Source organism: Rhamphochromis sp. 'chilingali', assembly GCF_963969265.1.
Source record: "Rhamphochromis sp. 'chilingali' genome assembly, chromosome: 15".
NCBI classification, from domain to species: Eukaryota; Metazoa; Chordata; class Actinopteri; order Cichliformes; family Cichlidae; genus Rhamphochromis; species Rhamphochromis sp. 'chilingali'.
The window spans coordinates 7,267,287-7,286,800 of NC_137942.1; the positions used below are offsets into that span (position 1 = coordinate 7,267,287).

The 19,514-nt window shown below is 42.2% G+C and overlaps 3 protein-coding genes across 15 annotated transcripts in view; 1 reads left to right on the top strand and 2 right to left on the bottom strand.

Annotated features, from left to right (window-relative positions):
- plcd3a (phospholipase C, delta 3a) overlaps nt 1-7,561 on the bottom strand; it is a 29,974-nt gene extending 22,413 nt beyond the window's left edge. The window contains exon 1 of the mRNA XM_080904197.1: nt 7,269-7,561. Coding sequence (XP_080760323.1) covers nt 7,269-7,356 — 88 coding nt within the window. The 5' untranslated portion in view covers nt 7,357-7,561. The remainder of the gene's footprint in view (nt 1-7,268) is intronic.
- Nucleotides 7,562-11,026: 3,465 nt separating this feature from the next.
- hexim1 (HEXIM P-TEFb complex subunit 1) lies at nt 11,027-12,940 on the top strand. The gene has a single exon (XM_080904838.1). It carries the CDS (start codon nt 11,365-11,367, stop codon nt 12,442-12,444), a length of 1,080 nt encoding a protein of 359 aa, XP_080760964.1. The 5' UTR covers nt 11,027-11,364; the 3' UTR covers nt 12,445-12,940.
- A 991-nt stretch (nt 12,941-13,931) lies between these two features.
- Nucleotides 13,932-19,514, bottom strand: part of arhgap23a (Rho GTPase activating protein 23a) — a 69,137-nt gene continuing 63,554 nt past the window's right edge. For 12 of the 13 annotated variants that reach the window (XM_080906446.1, XM_080906455.1, XM_080906453.1 and 9 more), the window contains 2 exons: nt 17,863-17,894; nt 13,932-17,778 (listed from right to left, as the gene is read on the bottom strand). In XM_080906446.1, the coding sequence (XP_080762572.1) occupies nt 16,336-17,778; nt 17,863-17,894 (1,475 nt within the window). In that variant the 3' untranslated portion in view covers nt 13,932-16,335. The remainder of the gene's footprint in view (nt 17,779-17,862; nt 17,895-19,514) is intronic. The other variant, XM_080906448.1, reaches the window with a different exon arrangement.

Below are 19,514 nucleotides of genomic sequence, written 5' to 3' on the forward strand. Positions count from 1 at the left end.
CTGGGTCACCTGTATGGAGAAAAAAAAACAAAAAACAAAAAAAACAAACAGAGGAGACAGCAAACAACAAAGAGCAACATAATAATAGAGAAAACAAAGCACCATCACAATAAACTAGCTAGTCATAGATATCAATATTTACTAAATAATAAACGATATTGTTCTTAATCAAGTAAATGTATCTGAATATGTAAATGCTTCAAACAACTGGTTTAACTGGTTTAAAAAGTTATGTTAAGAACTTGGTTGCTGCAAATAGCCTATTGAATAGGCATAGGTTAGTTGCGTTACTAGGCAATAGTAATGCAACTAACACAGGTGTTAAACAGCATTCAGCCATGGCATGTTTAGTCTTTTGCAAGAACAAATGGGCTCTCTTATGGAACCTTCCCTTTTAGTACTGCTGAAGGAAACAGCCAAAACCAGCTCTCACTCACTGCTCAAATTATTCTTCAGGCTTTAGTCTTTTCTGTTCATGTCTAAAGAAAGGGCTTGATTTGTTTCTTTAGCTCTTAAATCACAGTCCTCATCGTGTCAGTGCCAAGTTCTGGAGTAAGTAATGGACCCCCAAAGTTATAGCAAACAGAAACTTCCCTCCACTCTCTCCCTATCCCTGAAAGCGCACTGGGTGAAACCATGGATTTCTCCCCATCAGGGTTGAAAACAAAGAACTCCCCCTGCCAGGCCGTCCATAACAAGCCTGTTTTTCCAAGCTGTTACCACATGCAAGGCATTCCCACAAGCACAGCACAAGGACCTGATTAACTGCAGGTCAGTGACCACGCTAAGCTACCCAAACAGCCTTAACTAGCTCTCTCTCAACCTCCTGCTTCACTTTTTATTATTCCCTCTCCCGCTACAGCCACATTCTTGTTTTACTGCCTGTATAATTTTATTATCTGCCCACAATGCAAAGTGCGAGTAGCTACAAGTCCCCAAGTGTGGCCATATCCACAGATTTAAGAAATTTGGTACAGTTTGGTGTACTTCTGAAAAGCCTCTTCATAACATTTCGGTTTAGCATGTTGGTGTACTATTTTAAAAGAGGCTGAAAAGTCTGTAGCATAGAAGTGTTTTTGCCCCAGTTCTAATGTTATTGTACGAAACATGCTCACAAATGTCAGTGTTTACTGATATTTACCATGTTTACTGTCTTAGTTTGCCATTTTGATTTGCTACCTTTTGCTAATGAGCTATTACCAACAGATATTTAGTCATTAATTAAAGCTGTGATTTTAATGATGATGTTGTAAGAAAAAGTATGCTAATTTGCTTGATAAGCCTAATGTAATAGCACACTCGGAGTAAAAAAAAACCCGCTGAGGCAACACTGACAATTTAAAAGGTTTTAAAAAAGTACAACTGTTAAACCTTATCTTTAAATCAAGATAGAGTCCAGATATCCATCAAAAAGAGGCGCTTACTGAGAGTGGGTTTTGTCAGCAGGTACATGTAAACAAGTCAGCTAGCTGACATCTACAGAAGCTAAAGCTTAGCTTATTCTGGCTGAAGTAGTTCCAAATCACCAAACTTTAAAGCACTGCTAGAGTTTGTGCATAAAGATGAAAACTAAACACCGGTTATATTTTGGTAGTTAGTAAAGTTTGGCTAATTAACACATACAAATGAGCCGACTTTTAACAAGGTACACCTTGTTAATACCAGGCCGGGCCTGTGACGGCCTATATGCTAGTTATAACATCAATTCAACAAGTTTCTGGAAACATTACTCAGAGATTTGTCTATTTTGACGTGATAATGTCATGCATTGGTCTTGCTCTCTGGAAATTTTTTACTCTTCTCTGGAAAAACTAGGAATTACTGTGCAGAAAATCACAGTAGATCATCAGTTTCTAAAATACTCAGAGATCATCTTGTCTGGAACCAACAACTGTGCCACATTCAAAATCTCTCCAATCACCTTTCTTTCCCATTCTGATGCTCAGTTTGACCTTTGGGGGGGTTATCTTAACCGTGTATACAAGACTATAATGCAATCACTGCCACATGATTGGCTCAACAAATATTTGTACCACTTCAAATCAGGCATTCTTAGGATAATACTGGCACAGTGGCACTCTCTTAGAAATAAAGGGTTTTCAATAAAAGTACTCAAGGATCATTCAGTGAGGAGCAACATCTGCAATTTCTCCAGTTGGCAAAGGCAACTGTGATAATGCGGCAGGAAGAAGACATAAAACTGCAGCCAAGAGAATGTCTGGGATGACACGATCCAAAATACAAGGTTAGTTAAGAAGATGTTGTGTAGTTTTGAAAAAGTATAATCCCAAAATTATGGCTAGACAGGTATTTATAATTTGCTGAAATAATAGTGTCTGGGACAGTTAACCCAGACGCTGTACTGTACACTGAGTTTTTAAAAGCCTACTTAAGAGGGATGCTACTAATGAGCATTGCTTTAAAAAGTGTTGCCTCCTGTAAATGAGTTCCTCAGTCAAAGCAGTAAAAGCTAGGACTGAAAAACACAGTTCATCTCCTATGGAGGTAACAGAGGTGTGCATCACATATTTAATGTCAATTAACCAAATGTTCATGCAGGAAAGAGAAAGGGACACCACAGCCAATAAGATTCCTTCTCAGGGGAACGTGAAAGTAAATGAAATTTCATGACAATACAATGAATAGTTAGAAGAGATCTTTTCGTCTCAACCCAACAGACTGACATTATCTATCTCTACAACTGTGCCACTTGCAAGTGGATAAAGCAAATAACGGAAAACAATTAACATTTTAATTAACTCAGCAATGGAGATTCCTCCGAGGGTGCTTTGACACTGTGAGCAGCAGTGTAGCTTTAACGCTGAAAGGAGGATTAAAATCCAAATAACTATATCAGCTGGTCAGTGCACTGTGCTTGCATGAGTCCTCTTCACTCAGGCCCACATACCAGCTCCTCCCGGGACACGGTTCACGTTTCTGTCAGCATAGCAGCAGTCACAAGAGTCAGCTAGCATGGATTCTCGCATAAAGATAGACAAGTATAGGGGCTGTAGATTTAATACGGGCCAATTAAAGTTTCTCAGCTCTGTCGCATAGCTGTCCCCTCTAGGAGGCAAACAGTGGCATCCAGTCTGCATCTCCAAAATCAAAAGTGTTTAGGCAAAATGATGAGATTCCAGCTCAAAAGAAGAAAAATGATCAGTTGGAAACCGTATTTTTCTTCTTTGGAATCGGGACTCTCTGTGGAATTTCCTGATGTGAACCCCCCCCCCCCCCAACCCCCCAAAAAAGGACTGAGTAGAAAAAAGTGAGTGTTATTTGGAAATGCAGAATCGTTGCCAATGGTTTCTGGACAGCAGGGAGTTGAACATGAAAGCAGAGCAGCCTCTTTGTATTCAGTCGAAAACAAACAGCTTTTAGTCAAACGTTCTCTTTGTCTCTTATAATGAATGAAACATCATTTATTTGCTCATTAATAAGCAAGTTATGACCACACAGTAAGCAGGACTCACTGTGTGCGACTAGACTCGCTCTGAACAATATCTGGATTCCAGTAAAATATTAAAAAAATGTTGAGAAATAAATGAGCTTTTGTAAAAAACTGTCATTTTATTTGCCAATATGTGGTTAAATATGCCGTCAAAGCACAATTTAAGGTTGCAATGCGTATTAACAAGGCTATGATCGTGATTTTTAAGCCACATTAAAGTCAAACCTCTACTGTTGATTTACTGTTTTCCAACCTGAGGTTGGCAGACTTAACCATAGGCAGGAGAAAACCAGACTTTGAGAGCAGTATGGTTTGGTAGAAGGGAAAGGGGATTCCTATTTTCTTTTGGACAGTGCACAACTTGAAAAAAAATTGAAATTTGAATGGAGTTGAATAGAGCTGACTTTAGCTTGAACACGTCAGTATATATTTTACCTTTTGTCTAATAAACTGGCAATACTTTTCTTTGCTACAATGTGAGCCTGCACACACAAAAACAGCGGAGCTGTGATTATTTAGAAAAAAAAAGGTTATTCACAATCAAATTCAAATTCAAATTTTATTAGTCACATACACAGTCGGAATAAGTGTCTGTTGTTACACAACTGATGCTATTTATTGTATGTTGGGGCTCAGTTAGATCCCACTGAGGTTAAATCCTTCTAAACACCTGACCATTCAAACCGAATAACAGATGATAACCTTGTTGATTGTGACCTGTTTGGCCGGGAATGTTGTTGACCACAATCGCAGACATAAAGCATATGTAAAGCTCTCAGATTTACAGCTGAGTTTACTCAGATACCAAACAGATACCACGTATTCCCTGCAGCGGCCTCCGAAAACATCACCTCAGCTCACGATCGTGTTTACATTCATCTTGTAGATGCAACGTGTGAAATTGTCCCATCTCTTCGGTCTAAACCGACTGAAACTCATCATGGATGTTGTTTTGTAAATCCTTGGCTTATGCAGGCTGTTGGCTCACACAAGAAACTAATTGCTGTGTACCACCGTTAACAGCGCTGCCAACAGCCGCAGACTCTCTCCCTGAAATCAAATCCCCCAAAACCCCTGTGGGGACGTCTGACGCAATGAATATATTTATCCATGTTTGCGCTAGTCTGATTCAAACATGGATTATCTCAAAACTAACAAATCTCTGCCTCTCAGGCCACATTCGTCACTTTGGCTCACTGTGAGTGAGAAATGTTTGAACGAGGAAGGCGGATCAGTCCTGTGACACCACATGACACAAAACCTTTGAACTTAGGTCAGTCCCACCTGCAGATTGCGAAACTATTCGGTGTTTTCGCTTTGATGTGAAAGCGGCTAAAACATGGTGGGTGGACAGTCACCTGACAAATTTATGACAACAAGTGGTGGTGGTGAGTCTACTTGGGTGACCTCACTTGCTTTATTATTAAGTATTAGTGGGACACTCAAATATAGCAATGCCAGTGTTGCGTTTTCAGGCGCAGATACAGTTTCAGACTTCAGTAATGCTTAAACAAGTCTGTGCATAGTGTCAGAGTTTAAACATGGTGCCACTGCAGAAGTATGGATCCATGTTTACACACTGTTGCAAAAACATTAAAATTCTGCATTTCTGTTTTCACTAAACATGCAAGAAGAGCTGAATTTATAAGAGATTGTTTCTGCATACTGTTTTTACTTATTAAGGTCTTTGCTTTCAATCACAATTTTGGCCTATAGCGACTTTAGGATAAATAAAGTTGTTATTTGCAGCCACCCCCTTACCACTAGGGGCTGCCACAGCAGATAACTCCACATGTTTGATTTGACAGAGTTCTTAAACGGATGCCAACCCCAAAAAACTTGTATCTCTGGCAAGAATCAAACCAGCAACCACTACACCACTGCAGATAAAACAATTATTATGCCCCATTCTGGGTTGTTATAATTATCTTCCTGGAGTTTAACGTCATGATCCGGAGTCTGTTTATCAGTAATCCCCCAAGTTTCACATTTTCCTCTCCTGGTGCGTTTCCTGTATCTTGTCTAGTCCCCATCTCTGCATTAGAGAGCCTCTGTTTAGTTATTCCTCGTTTTATTTAGTTAGTTTCTCGTGTGTTTTATTTAATTTTGCATCTTTTGTCTCATTTTCTTCAGTTAGGTTCAGCTGTGTTAACGGGTGTTTTCCATACCCCTGATTACCCCACGTGCATATTTAATCCCTTATGGTTTTCTTAGCTCATTGTTGTGCTGTACTGTGTCAGCTTGTTAGTGCCTCCCTCATATGTTCCTGTTTCGATTACTTTGTGCTGTTCTTTGTCAGCTAACTGGACTTCCTGTTTCAGTTGACCAATAAAACACTTAATACTCTATTTTGTTTATAAGATATTAAGAAAAAGAGTTGGATTTACTTCCTCAGTAATTGTGTTAAAATTATGATTTAAAACTGACCAAAAATAATTATGATACTGCAGACCAGAAATACTCAGACCAGCCCATTTTACACCACCAACCATGCCATGTTCAAAGTCACTTCAATTACCTTTCTTCCTCATTCCAGTGCTCCGTTTGACCGTCAGCAGGTTGTTCTAATCATGTCTACATGCCTAAATGCACAGTGTTCCTGCCAGGTGATTGGCTGATTACCTATTTGTCTTAATAGGCAGTTGAACAGATGTGCCTAATTAGGTAGTCATGAGTGCATTCCTCATGCTTATGCTGTTACAATGTTGGATGCTCATGTGAAACACTGCCAAAGTTTCAGGCTTCATGCTGCTCTGAATGCTCAGTTTCAGACCGGTTTCTACTCTTGGCTATGTGCCACTGTACATCAATGAGAGTGGAAATCCCTGATATAGTACAGCTTATTACTGGATCATATTGTGCCAGTGCAACACCTCAAGATAAATATTTACAAGTGAGTCATGCAAAACTACTCTACTAAAGTCCAGGAATTAAAAATATGGGGTTGGGTAAAAAAACACAATACGTCCCCTTTATACATATAAAACTGAAAAGAAAAAAAAAAAGAAATAAAATAAAAAGCAAAGATTTCATCCAACATTTCTGTCTGTGAGCTAATTTTGTATGCTTGCATATATACGTCGTTAACACTGGTTCAGCCTTCCAGAAATCCAGCGTCTTCTCAGAGATTCTGACAGGTGCGCTATGGCTGCTCAGCAAGTGTCTATTTTGGGGCGAGTTTGGGAAGGGGCAGTGACATATCGGGACTGAACTGTGAGGGGAGTAGGCTGAGATGGGAATGGCGAGGAGCCTGAATCAGAGCAGTAGTCCAGTGAGCAACTCTGCTCTTCATAAACACATGACTGTTGTAACTACACCCACAAATACTCAGAACTTCGCTTCTGTTTGATGCCATTATCTGTAAGCTCGGTCATTACTCACTTTCTAAGAACATCATCATTTTAAAAAAGCAAACCTGTTATGCCTGTTTTGTTAATGTATTTTTTGTAAACTGGGGGAAGTAAATGAATGACACGAATTAACGAGACTACAAATTAAACCAAACAATCTGTAACTAAGAAGTGAGCAATTATCAATGAAAGTAGGTGAAATGAATCATCTTTTCAGAAAGATGCAAAGATTTCTCGAATTACACCGCCTTCTAAGAGAAACTATGTTATGAATTATGAAGGCATAAATAGCTACCGATTATAATTGCTGTCTTAGAAAAAGGCAACATAACAAACAAGGTGACTAAAAATCACTGAAGCCTCAGTTAAGTTTGTACCAACAATGAGCGGAAAAACAAAACAAAACACTTCAGCCTGGAGCTGACGGTGAACTCCTAGGAGCAGGTCAGATTTGGAGGTGTCCTTACCGAGCCTCCTGATGAGGTCCGTCGTCTTCTCATTCACTTTCCTCCTGTGCTCCCTGGGACTGGTCTTGCCGGTGCCTACGCTTAACATGATCGCTACATAAACTCCAGCGAAATAAACTTAAGCTTGTAACTTTAGGGGTTTGAGGAAGCTGAGGGCGCAGGTGTCCTTAAACTGCCCCAGACAGACCCCCAGCCCGCAGAAAGAGAGCGAGCGAGAGAGAGAGAGAACCGACCGCAGGAGTCCCCTCCCCAGATTTGCTACTCATGTTTGTGCGCAGGACTCCAAACGAGTCGCACGCTTCTGGAGCCAACACCTTACTCCTCCTCCTCCTCTTCCTCTTCCTGCCCCAACGAAAACGTAAAGGGACCTTGGTGGTGGATCAGGTATGGTCAAGTCCCCCTCCATACATTAATTTGTATACACACTTGTTTAAATGGTTTAAAGCGCACTATGTGCGCACAGAGTCTCAACAGTTGCGTATCAAAGCGTTTTTGGTTAAATCTGTTCTTCAAAAAAAACCAAAAAACTTTTTATGGGACCTTTTTGTTTTTTGTAAATAAAATAAATAAACCCAAATATAGACTTGTTTGAAATGTTTATTTCGAGTTTATTTTGCGCGGATGCCATGCTGTATTCCAAAAAGAAAAATTGTGCTGTTTCACCTACCTTTTCATATATAAATTTTAAAAAGCTTGCATACTTACATGAATATAGTGGCGTGATTAACGTCCACAGGCAAAGAGCAGGTTACCCTTTGTCTAGGCTCAGCAAACATTTAAACAGCTGAAATCTTTTCTTTCAGAGGAGGTAAAGCAAACATATAACCCTGATTGTTCAGGCAAACTTTCAAATATGTAAACACCTTCCTCTAAATGGAGATCAAGAGCAGAAAAAAGTGCTTCCACTTTAGTAAAACTGTTCCCCATTCAAATGCCAGTGACTGAGGAGCTGGCGTCCCCTGTTGGTTATTAAAAGTAACTGCTTAGCTCTCATCAACAACAATCAGTTCCGTAATGCCACATTCATCATCTGTGGCCAGTATGTTCATGCTGTCTGCACGGATTTAAAGGGTTGGTTATGAAAGTGAAAACCTGCACTGCAGTCTTTTTTAATTTTTTGATTATTAGATGGTGCTCACAGTACCTGAGCACTGCCTGCAAACTTAATTAAGTCTTAGTAATGGAGTTATAACAGAGAGCAGAGAGTGACAGAGCTGAGTCACAGCCATGTGCAAAGGAAACACACACGTACAGGTTTGGTAGGCTGGGTGGATGGAGCCTAAGGTGATGTTTCTTTAACCTGGTCATTTAATGAAGCTGGTGGATTGACTGTTTCCCTTACTAAAACACCCATCTGGACCTGCTGTCTGCACAAACTCCTCCTGCACCTCCTCTTCAGGCCCGTGCACCAGCGTATAATAGTATATTACACATATCTTTCATCTCCGCTCAATTGCAGCAACTACTATGTTGGACAGGGTGAGAGATTAAGTCATGCCTGCTAATCCTCACAAGCTGTGATCTATGCAGGAGCAGCTCTGGTGCTGTAGCTGCGCACCGCTCCTTGATGGTCATTAGGTTTCATATTAACTAGAACAGATCACCTCCCCTCTCAAAGGATTTCCCAGTTTGCCTTGCTTATTTGCCAAAGCTGAAACTCTGCCTGCTTCTATTAGTAGAAACAGTGGGCCTGTGTTGTTTGTAACCAGTCTTCACTGGCAGTGTTAGGAGAGACCAGTCACCCAACATAAGGCCACAGACTGAATAACCCACTTCTTCCATTAATGGAAGCAAACTGCTTTGTGAAAACTGGACACAATTTGTGGATGACACAGTGAAGCATGCACAGTTAAGGATTAACACAGAATAATGACTAACTCTTTAACCATTGTGACATCAAATATGTATGCATGTAGTATGCACATGTAAATAATGTGCATCAGAAAACAAATAAAACAAATTAACCACATTAACATATTCTACATAAAGGTTTCAACCTTTTTCCCCACAGCATTTTATTTCCATTTGTTTATTTCACACAAGCCGACAATACAGAAAAGTTGTGAATACTGTAGAAGATTATTGGTTTGGCGAGTTACACCCATCTAGAGCTTGCTAACACTAGTTAACTAAAGGGAAACTGGAAAGATCAGGCGCGGTCTACTTCCTGAAAGCAAGACAGTTGCTCAAACGTCTCATGTGAAGGACTGTTTCAAAAAACGAATGTTTTCAGTCTGTTTGTGTATATTTTCGGTACTCTGACTTGTACAGTTCGACTAACTGTGGCAGTACTTGAAATGTGTACACTAATCGCTTTAGTGAAACGAGAAAATCACATCGGAATAAAACAGCCCAGGAATTACGCGGGCCCCATATGAACACGTTGGCCTAGTTAGCAGATGGCTATCATTACCAGTAGCACAGCGCATTGTAGTTGCTTTGCTGCAGTTGAATCGACAAACTGACACAAGCCAAACAATTTTATTTAAAAACGGTCTATCACTCATGGTTTAATACTTTTTATATTATCGCTACACGGTAGCGTACGCTAACTTACGTTAGCTTACCTAGCTTTAGTGCAGTATGGCGTTTTTCGTCATACTCAGACCGACTAGGAGCGTTTTCTGTGACCAATGAGTTAAACGTTAAGTTTATTTTTGTTGTAGTACGTATGGCTTCGTATGTATGTGGAGTAGTGTAGTGTTTAGTTTGGGAGCCACGACACGTAGCGCCCGTTGGCTAACGTTTGGCTAACGTTAGCTAGCTAGCGTCTCCTTAGCCGTTAACACGAGACAACAGTGTAAAACTAACACTGCGTATCAGAACGTTGGCTCCGCGGAAAAACTCAAACGCTGATCTACACCACTTCGTCAACTGCTAATAGGATTATTGAGCAAGTGTGAGATCGCCTGACCCACCCTTTAACAACGAGGGGTTCGGAACAGCGGTCTCCACGGCAGCTTCACAATAAATGTCGTTTGTTTACGCTGATTCCAGAGTTCCCCTGGCCCTCTGCCCCACAACATATCACTCCGCACAGAAGAGACTTTTGACACGGAAACATTCAATCTCTTAAATGGCGCCTGAGCAACGCATTTTTATGGCAGCTGACATGTACAAAAATTTATGTTTTGAATAAGCTGTATTTACTTAGTTTCTCAAATGAACGTCGAAGACGGACTAGATTCCGCAAGACAGTTTGTTGTTGTAGCTTAAAATACAGGGGGGGTTAATTGTATGGGTAATTTTGTCCTATGTTGGCTGGATGAGTAAATAAAAACAAAGCCTATTATTGTGTGTTTAAACCACGCATATTTGCTCCAGTTTGCAAATCACTTATTTCAAATGTAAACAGATTAACTTTTAGTTCTTCAATTGCAAACACAACCCCTTCATTTGTAAATAGTAGCGTCCGTAAAATGCCCGGGACTGCTTTCTTTGCGTGGATTACGGTCCTGTGATTGACTATTGATCTGCCCAATCAGAAAATACCTTGAGCTTAGCAACAGCAAAATTATTCTCTGGTCCAATCAACAAAGAGTAGGGTAGGCTTTAGCGGACTCGAGATCCTCTTAATTGATTGGTCAAGAAGCTCGCCAGTTATGGTAGACTTGTGGGCTATGTAGTTTGGTGCGAAGGTCTCCGCCAAGGCTTCGCCGAAACGAAAACGTCATACCCCACAATCCATCAGGAGTTGAAAGCAGTAGCATGCGCACGGGTAGAGGCGGAGCTGGTATATAAACACGAGCTCCCTCTTCTTGAGCGGCACACTGGACACTGTTGTGACGGCGGAACGCTGTCTCCGGGTTAACGATAACTCTGACAGCATCGAAACAGTTAATGGTAGTTAGCGACAGTTGCTCTGACAAACCCTTGGAGGAGTAACAAGTGTTTACTGTTCGGAAGTTTACTTTTACTTTGCGCGCGTTTGTTTACAAACGCAAACAATCTCAAAAGTTTCTTTATTGATTACGCGAGATTGTAGAATATTTTTGTTCAAATTAACGTCTTTTTAACGAACTTTAAAACTCAGTCACGGGAGCATGAATATCATCTAAAATGTGCTAAAGTGGAGCCATAGGAGCGGAACACCAGGATGACTGAGCCAGAGGAGACGACCCATCACCTGAAAACTTCAGCCAGCCCTTCAGGTGGGAGCAGTGGAGACGCGTTGGAGCATCTCCCAGCTAGAAACCATGATGGACCACAAAACGGCGACAGGGGGCGACAGAGCGAGCATAAGCAGGAGCAGCGGGCGGAGAACTGCGAGGATATCAACACAGACAAGTTACGGCAAATGAAAGGCGGGCAGAGGGAGGTGTGCCCTGGGTTAGCAGCCGGAAACGAGGTCCAGAAGTGCCCGATTTCAACTCAGCCTCATCAGAAACGCAGCATCCAAGGAGCGACAGGAGACCACCACACCACACAGGGAAAAAACGCCCAAGACAGACGGCTGCAGGTACAAGTGGATAGTTTGCACATCGACTCTGATACGGGCTTAGATGCGCGTCTAGGCAAGAAAAGGCACAGGCGCAGGACCTCCAAGAAGAAGCGCCACTGGAAGCCGTATAACAAACTTTCCTGGGAGGAAAAGAAAGCCCTAGAAGAGAAGGAGACTGCCAGAGCTTCGCGCATAAGAGAGGAAATGTTCGCCAAAGGGCTCCCGGTTGCCCCTTACAACACAACTCAGTTCCTGATGGACGAGCACGACCGAGAGGAACCCGACCTCAACACCCAGATGGGGGTCAGGCGGCCTTCTGGGGTCGGGGTTTGCATGGAGGACACTGGCAGCGAGGATGAGGTCTTGGAAAACGAGGACCAGGACTACGATGACGGCAGCGGCGGGGGCAGCGATGGCATCGGGAGGCCCGGGAACGCGGGTGGAGAGTTCCTCCAAAGAGACTTTTCCGAGACCTACGAGATGTATCACGTCGAGAGCCTGCAGAATATGACCAAGCAGGAGCTGGTCAAGGAGTACCTGGAGCTGGAGAAGTGCATGTCCCGGTTGGAGGAGGAGAACAACCGGCTGAGACGCGCCGTGGAGCCCGGGGGTCAGAACTGCTCGGTCCGGGTCAAAGAGATGGAGAAGGAACTGGAGAGACTGAAAGCCCAAAACATGGAGCTGCTCCTGAAGAGCCAGCCCAGCAAGGACAGGGGCCAGGTCGCTACAAATTAAAATCCTTTGGATAAGGTAAAACATGGGACTACTGCATTTTTAAAAGAATTTATCATAAGTTTTTCTGTAAGCAGTTTGTCACCTGGACAAAATAAGTAAATATTTGACGTTTCACTTTCTATTTGAGCTGTTAATGTCCCATTCGGTTATTGTTTTCAAGGAGAATTGTAAATATTTCAAATTTGATTTCTTTTTTTTTTTCTTTTTTCCTTTTTTTATAAAGAGGTATTTGAAAAGAAATTTCCGTTTGTTCCTCTGCTCAACTTTGTAGGTATCCATTGACATAAACTGTTCTGTTTTTAATTTTAAGAGCAAATATTGTATGTCGGATTATTTTTCTCCCCCCTCCAGAAACTGAACAAGAAGAACTTGCAGCTAATTGGGCCATCCTTTCAGATACTTTTTTGCAAAAAAAAAAAAAAAAAGACTTCAGCGTGAACATTTTAACAGTTGTGTGTTAACCTTTTAGTTCCAATAAAATAATATAAAAATTGAAGTTCTGAATCAGACTGCCATGTGTTGTTCAGCCTGTCCTCAAACACAGGAAGCTGCAGCTAGGAGCTGCTGTCAGTGGCTTTGGTCAGATTTCTTGCAAGGATTCCGATATGGGCCAGACACAAGGCATCAGTGGCCTCTGAATGGAAGACTACATGAGAAGGGGGGATGGGATATGGATGAGATGCTCTTTATGAAAGCTTAGTCCACTCGGAGGTATACAGGAAGACATGCAAGTGGGATTTTATTGTTTATTTTACTAAATTTTCTAGGTTGTAATACAGACACACTGTGGTTATTATTTTTGCAAGTCAAGGATCTGCAGAAAATCGTGTCTTTATTCTGACTTGATAATGAATTTTCTCATCATTACAGCTACCAATCACATATATATTTACACCCCGCCCCCAGTTAAAATTAGTAACTTCACAAGTTTAGGCAGGCCTGATACAAAGAGACATGGCACCCAGAGATTTGTTTTGCAATCGATGGGATAATTATGTAGCAGGGTAGATAGTGGTAGAGGTGTAACTTAAATTTTTATTAAGTTAATTTAGAAATATCTTGCAAATAAATGCCTAAAGGGGGTTCCAAAATGTCTGGCGAGTGGTGAGACTTGTTCCTGAAGAGCCTGTGGACAGCCATGCAGACAAGGTTGGTTACTGATCATGTGAGAAGTGCTGCTCATTTGCAAAGCCTAAGAATGTGATGAAAAGTGTGTCTTTACTTTGGTGGGGTCATCCGTTTTAATAGAATCCCATTATTATAGCTACTACTCACAGAATCCATAAATATTTAAACATTCCCATAAATTAAAATAAAGACCCTCAACACTCCAGATTCCGTTTCCCTTTATGTCTTATTCCTCTTCAAGCCTCTAGGGGGAGCCAGTCAGCTCCTATTTTAAGATGCCCGCGCTGCAAAATGTGAGGCACATCTCCACTGTAAAAAATGTGTTTTGCGCACACACAAAAGTCACAAACGCAAACACATTTTTTTTTTAAACATAGTTCTGTTTATTTACATCATATAACCTGCTTTTAAGCACACAGCCACGAGGGAAATGAGTTCAGGCGGACAACCATGTTTTTTTATTTGTTTTTTTCTTTTAGTCCAGTCATTTTTCATATTAGTCATACTCGAAAGCAATTCCAAATGTACACAATACAATATGTTACATATTAAGATAGTATGTACAAAAAAAAGAAACTCTTTTAAAATACAACAACGACACAAAAGGTAAAATCACATTTCAGACTGTCGACGTTTCCCTTTGATGAGGTTTTTGTTCATCTTTAGGAAACTGGATGCTGTCTGGCATGACCTAATGCAGTTGTAGGGTGGGGGTGTGTTAGGTGTACCTTATTCACACACTGTGGATTATTAGGCATAGAGAGGTGACCTCAGTTTGTTAAAAAAACAAAAGAAGCAGCTGAGAGAATACTATGCTTTTCCCCTCCTCTGTTAAAGGCAAAGGGAGTGCATAGAAGTGTCCTTGGCTTGAAGTGTGCTTTACTTTTCTTTCTTTTATTTTGTTTTGTACAGCCTCTCTGTTAGACTGCTTGCATTTAATGTACACATCTTTGGGTCAGTGCCTCAATTATACCGTCAACCACAGCAGAGGAGGGGAGGAGACCCAGAAATAACAAAAGGAAATGGAAGGATAAGAACCGAGCATGGCACTGCAGAACAAAAACACATTCCAGAAATCAGGCACTTGTAGAAAAAACCTTGAGGTAAGACGAGACTAGAACCTATTTATTATTATCATTCTTCTTCTCTTTCACTGGGTTATTATTTGGTCGCAGGGAAACAAGCAAGCCTTTTGTGACTTCTGAATTTGCACCTCTCGCTCGGGTCGTGTTTTTTTCGCTACTGCAAATTGGTTCTGCGGTCAAGACGAGACAGAAACAACAGACTCTTGTTCTTCTTTTTTCATTTCCTCCAACGTACCATTTCCCCACTCAGGGAAGATTTATTAGAACCTGACCTTGTGTGCTGAAAACACCAAAAAAAAAAAAAAAAAAAAAATCCTACACCAGTCTGTTAAACACTGTCAGGCATCTTCTTTTGAGCTCCTGTGTTCAGTGAATATGAGCTGATCTGTTGAGGCAATGCTCAGTAATGCCAGACTTGAAGCCCTGGTGGCATGATCAGCTGTCTGCAAACTGTCCGATATCACATAATAATTACCTGATTAAAATTCAGAACTTGCTACATGTTGTTACTACAGAGTGTTGTGTACATTTTGTGTAACTAGCCACGAGATAATCTTTATTATAAGACTTATCTCGTGAGATAAAGGTTTCCTGCACAGTGCTGTGAATCAGAAAGGCCATCTATGAGGAAATAAGGAATACGTTTAGTCGTGTTTATCTCGTCTCCTTTAAACAGGTACACCCAAGAGGTGAAATTGCAATAAATTTTACTTTAATACAAAATATATATATTTAATATATATATATATATTGAATATAAAACAAAAACAAATAATATATTAAGGGAAACATTTCAAGTAACATCTTGAAAACAAAACCAAACAAAAAAACAACTGTGCACTTATTTGCACTTTTGTAAACCTTAAAAAAAAGACCTAAAAAAAAAAAAAAGTACAAACAAATATTATAACATAATATTTATATTTACAGGGTTAACTTAACAAGGCTTTGTACAAATGTTACAAAAATCGTTTAACACAAACACCTGCACGTTTAGACATGGTCACAAATATTTTTGGGCAAACACACATAAACATTATTAACAAGTAGAGGGAGACAACTGCATTTCATGTGAGCTGAAGTTTGGTGGAGTTTTACAGTGTGAATGGTCAGAGGGGAAACGTTAGGAAGACTGATATGAAGAATCAGTTGTTTGCCCTCCTGAAATGGTTTTATATGATTTTTTTTTTTTTTTTTTAATAACTGTAGAAGCTGCATTTCAGCATCCTCGTCTGGTCGATTAAACTTTTAATTTACGTCATCTGTGATCCAGACAGGAAGGAAGAGAAGACGAGGGATGCTCAGTTGTTACACGAATCAGAATTCTTGGCTCTTACATCGACCGTGATGACGTCTGTTTGTGTCTCTGTCCTATCATTTCTATAAGAGCACACTTAAAGGAAAAAGAAAATGAAAGCTTTGGCAACACTGGAACGCACCCTGCCATGCAAATGGAGCTCAATGAAAAGTAAAAAAACAACAACAACAACAACAACAACAAATAAGGTGGGCCGTTTTTCACCTGTCCACCAACCACATCCCCGTTTGCACTGCTGCCAGTTTACTGACCTGCAGGCCGTCAGCAGCTCAGCTGGACATCCACTCCCCCATCCTTACGCACAAACTGAGAATCAGCAGCTTTGGCCTCTTTTCTTGGAGCGGTGGTTGGGGTCAGGGTTCAAAGGTACTGGTGGAAATTGGAGGTGGGTGCTTGACGTGTAGCCGGTCCTTGGTCAAGACCTTCTGCATCCCGAGGCAGCCCTTGTGTTTTGACCTGGTTTTGATTGTTAGGAGATAAGGGGAAATCGCTGACAATCAGCTGGGGTCTCTTATCGGACATCTCAGTCGGGGAAGCCACCACAGTGTGTCTGCGCCAAGCCCGCTTCTTCCTGCGCGTCTCGGGTGACGGTGGTTTCCGCAGTCCGACGCGGTGCAGGTTGTCAGCTGAGCCTAGCAGTCGGGCGCGGACCTGATCGGCCAGCGACTTCCCGCCCGGGCCGGTCGGAGTGAAGGAAGCGGCCTCGCTGGGCAGCACGGCAGGCTTGGGTCGGGCTGGGCGCAGACTCTCCTGGCTGCTGCCTGAGGAAGTGTTGGTTCTGGAGGTATCCCTCTTTGCTGTGGGTGCACCTTCCGTTCCTGAGCCGGAGCCCTCAGATGGAGCCGTGCCCTCGGGAGACTCCATCAGGTCCGGGGAGCGAGTCTTGTTTTTCTCAGACTTCAGCTTCCTCCTGGCCAGAGTGTCGCACTGGATCAGCTTGTGGGAGTTAAAGGAAGGCCGCGAGTGCAGTCTGTGAGTGGTGGAGGAGGACGAGAAGGAGGAGGAAGAAGGTGTGGTGGAGCGGGCCCCTCCGTCGCTCCTCTCTGTGGAGTCTGGTCTCTGTGTGAGGGAAGTGGGTGGGGTGAGAATGTTACTGGTTGACAGAGCGGGGCTTTTGTAGTGTGTGTAGAGAAAGCTTCGCGGCGGCGCCAGCAGCTGCGTGTTTACAGGTGGCGCCGGGTGTTTATCGGGTCTCTCCTGTGTAAGAGAGCGCGAGGCGAAGCCGCTCTCATTATCTGTCTCGCTCACCAGCTCGCTGTGTTCATCATCAGCATCGTCCCCCCTCCCCTCAGATCCCAAGCTCCGCCCTAAAGTAGAGAGGGTGGAGTAACCTGAAACTATAGAGCGAGCATCCTCTGGAGCTCGCCACTGAGGCCCCTTCACCTCCGCCTGCACCTCCTCCTCCTCGTTTAACATGGCTGCCTGCCTTCCTCCCGCCTCCTCTTCCACTTTACAGGACAACCGATTGGGTTTAACGGCCGGCTCCTCTTGTCGCTCCTCTTTCACTCCGCTCTCTGCAACTTCCTCATCCTCCTCCTCCTCGTCCTCTTCTTCCTCTTCGTCATCATCCTCCTCTCCCTCTGCTCGAGGAGCAGTGTCTCCTACTGGCGACTCCACCTCCTCTTCCTCTCCTGCCCCTAAATGTCCAGCTTTGATCGGCTCATGCTCAGAGTCGTCGTCGGTGCTGCTGCCCACGCGGCGGGCGTTATGGCGCTTCCTGCGTTTGCGGCCAGTAACCGCTGACATGATGGACAGAGCCAGGAATTCCTTGGCTGTGAGGTCCTTCTTTGACCCCCATGACCCCTGAAAAAGCAGGAAATATTACTGCTGAATCTGTGCGTGCAGGAGGTTGGACAATCAGGCTTGCTTCATGTGAGGGGAGGTTACCTTTGATTTCGCTGAATCACTGTTGGTTGAATCTGGGGAAAAGGAAATGGAGACATTTGTGGGTCAGAACGGACGAAGTAAACAAAAGGCCAGAACAGTCATGGTGGAGGACACAGAGGGAGTTGCTGTGATCATCACTTATTTTTTAAAAGGAAAAAAACAACAATAAATAAAATAACTGCTCCTGCACTGCTCCCTGTATGTTCCTACAGACTTTAATGCTGATTTTGCTATGAAGCAGGTTGTTTTCCATCAGGTGCAAAGTGGACAACACCGCCTGGGACATTGCGTCTTAACGTGCGGCTAATTTTTGGATAAAATTGTGTTTATTCTCAGAAAACTGCAAAAAGTTTAATCAGTACTTCACATGTTGCAGGCAGTGGTTCATTCTGTGCTGTTTTTATGGTGATGGATGCTTCAGGGACTCAGATTAACCTCCTAATGCCGAGGTCATGGCAACCTGTCTGGGGTTAGGGTTAGTTTTGTTTGGTCACATAACAAATAGGAAACCATTTTCATAAACAAGAAGATGTTAGATTTCCTATAAGGTCTAATACATTTTGACAGCATTAGACTCTATTTTCTTGTAGAGGAACATTTTGTTAAAAGAGTGCAAGTTAACTAAGCGCCTATAAAGGGGTCGACAATGACCTGGCAGATGCAGATTGAACAGTTTTGATTGGATTCAATTTATGCATGTGATGTTCTGCTCCTTAACCTTAAATGAAAAAAAAAATAAAAAAATCACAATTGCATCTCTATACAACGGTTTATTCTGCAGTGAGCAGTGCAGCTGCAGTTGTATCTCCAATTCCTGTGATGGATTTTTAAAGGAACTTGTTTTCCTCTGTGGCCTCGGACCATAACAAGGACAAAAACACTGAATCACACACTGGAGTTGTGTTCAGGGAAAACAATGATTGGGGGGGGGGGGGGGAAGCAGGGTTTGGTGTTGGAGGAGAAACCTCATTAGAAAAATCACGGCACACACTGATGACATCACGAAAAACACGGATGGCATCGGTCAGTGAAAGAAGCAGTACGAAAAGAAACGCAATCCTCACAAATGAATGCAGGAATGAAGCCCTGGATTTGTCTTTCATGTATCGTAGTAAAGGGAACACCCAAATCTCTTGAGAAACCGGGGAGGGTTGGTAAGGTTTTCTGGATGGAGCTGTTTCTCAGGGACTCAGCAGTAATGACCACGTCAGTGTATTTTCTGCTCAGCTTAGAGAAGTTCTCTTGTTTACTAGAAAGCTAGTGATGACATTCAAAATGTGACACAGCCTTTCTTACTGCTACACTAACATCACTTACCCACTACAATTCTGATACACATAGGACCAACGCAGTTTTTACTAATGCATTACTAATGCATTACTAACGCATTACTAATGCATTACTAACGCATTACTAACGCATTATGCCAGCCCAAACTGGCTTTAGCATATAAAGAAACTACTGTCACTATTTACAATTAGAGAGCAAAGTAAGAAATGAACCGACTGCGCCTGGATTTTGAAAACAACTTTTGTAAATCACCCATAAAACCAACAACACCTGAGTTCTATTATTGAAAATCTGGCCTCTTAAGTTAACTATGGCGACAGCTATGAGCGGACTTTATAGACAGAAACAATTACCGTAATTGT

Bases quoted from the DNA above. Each gene is read 5' to 3' on its own strand.
- hexim1 (XM_080904838.1), top strand. From the start codon at position 11,365: ATGACTGAGCCAGAGGAGACGACCCATCACCTGAAAACTTCAGCCAGC.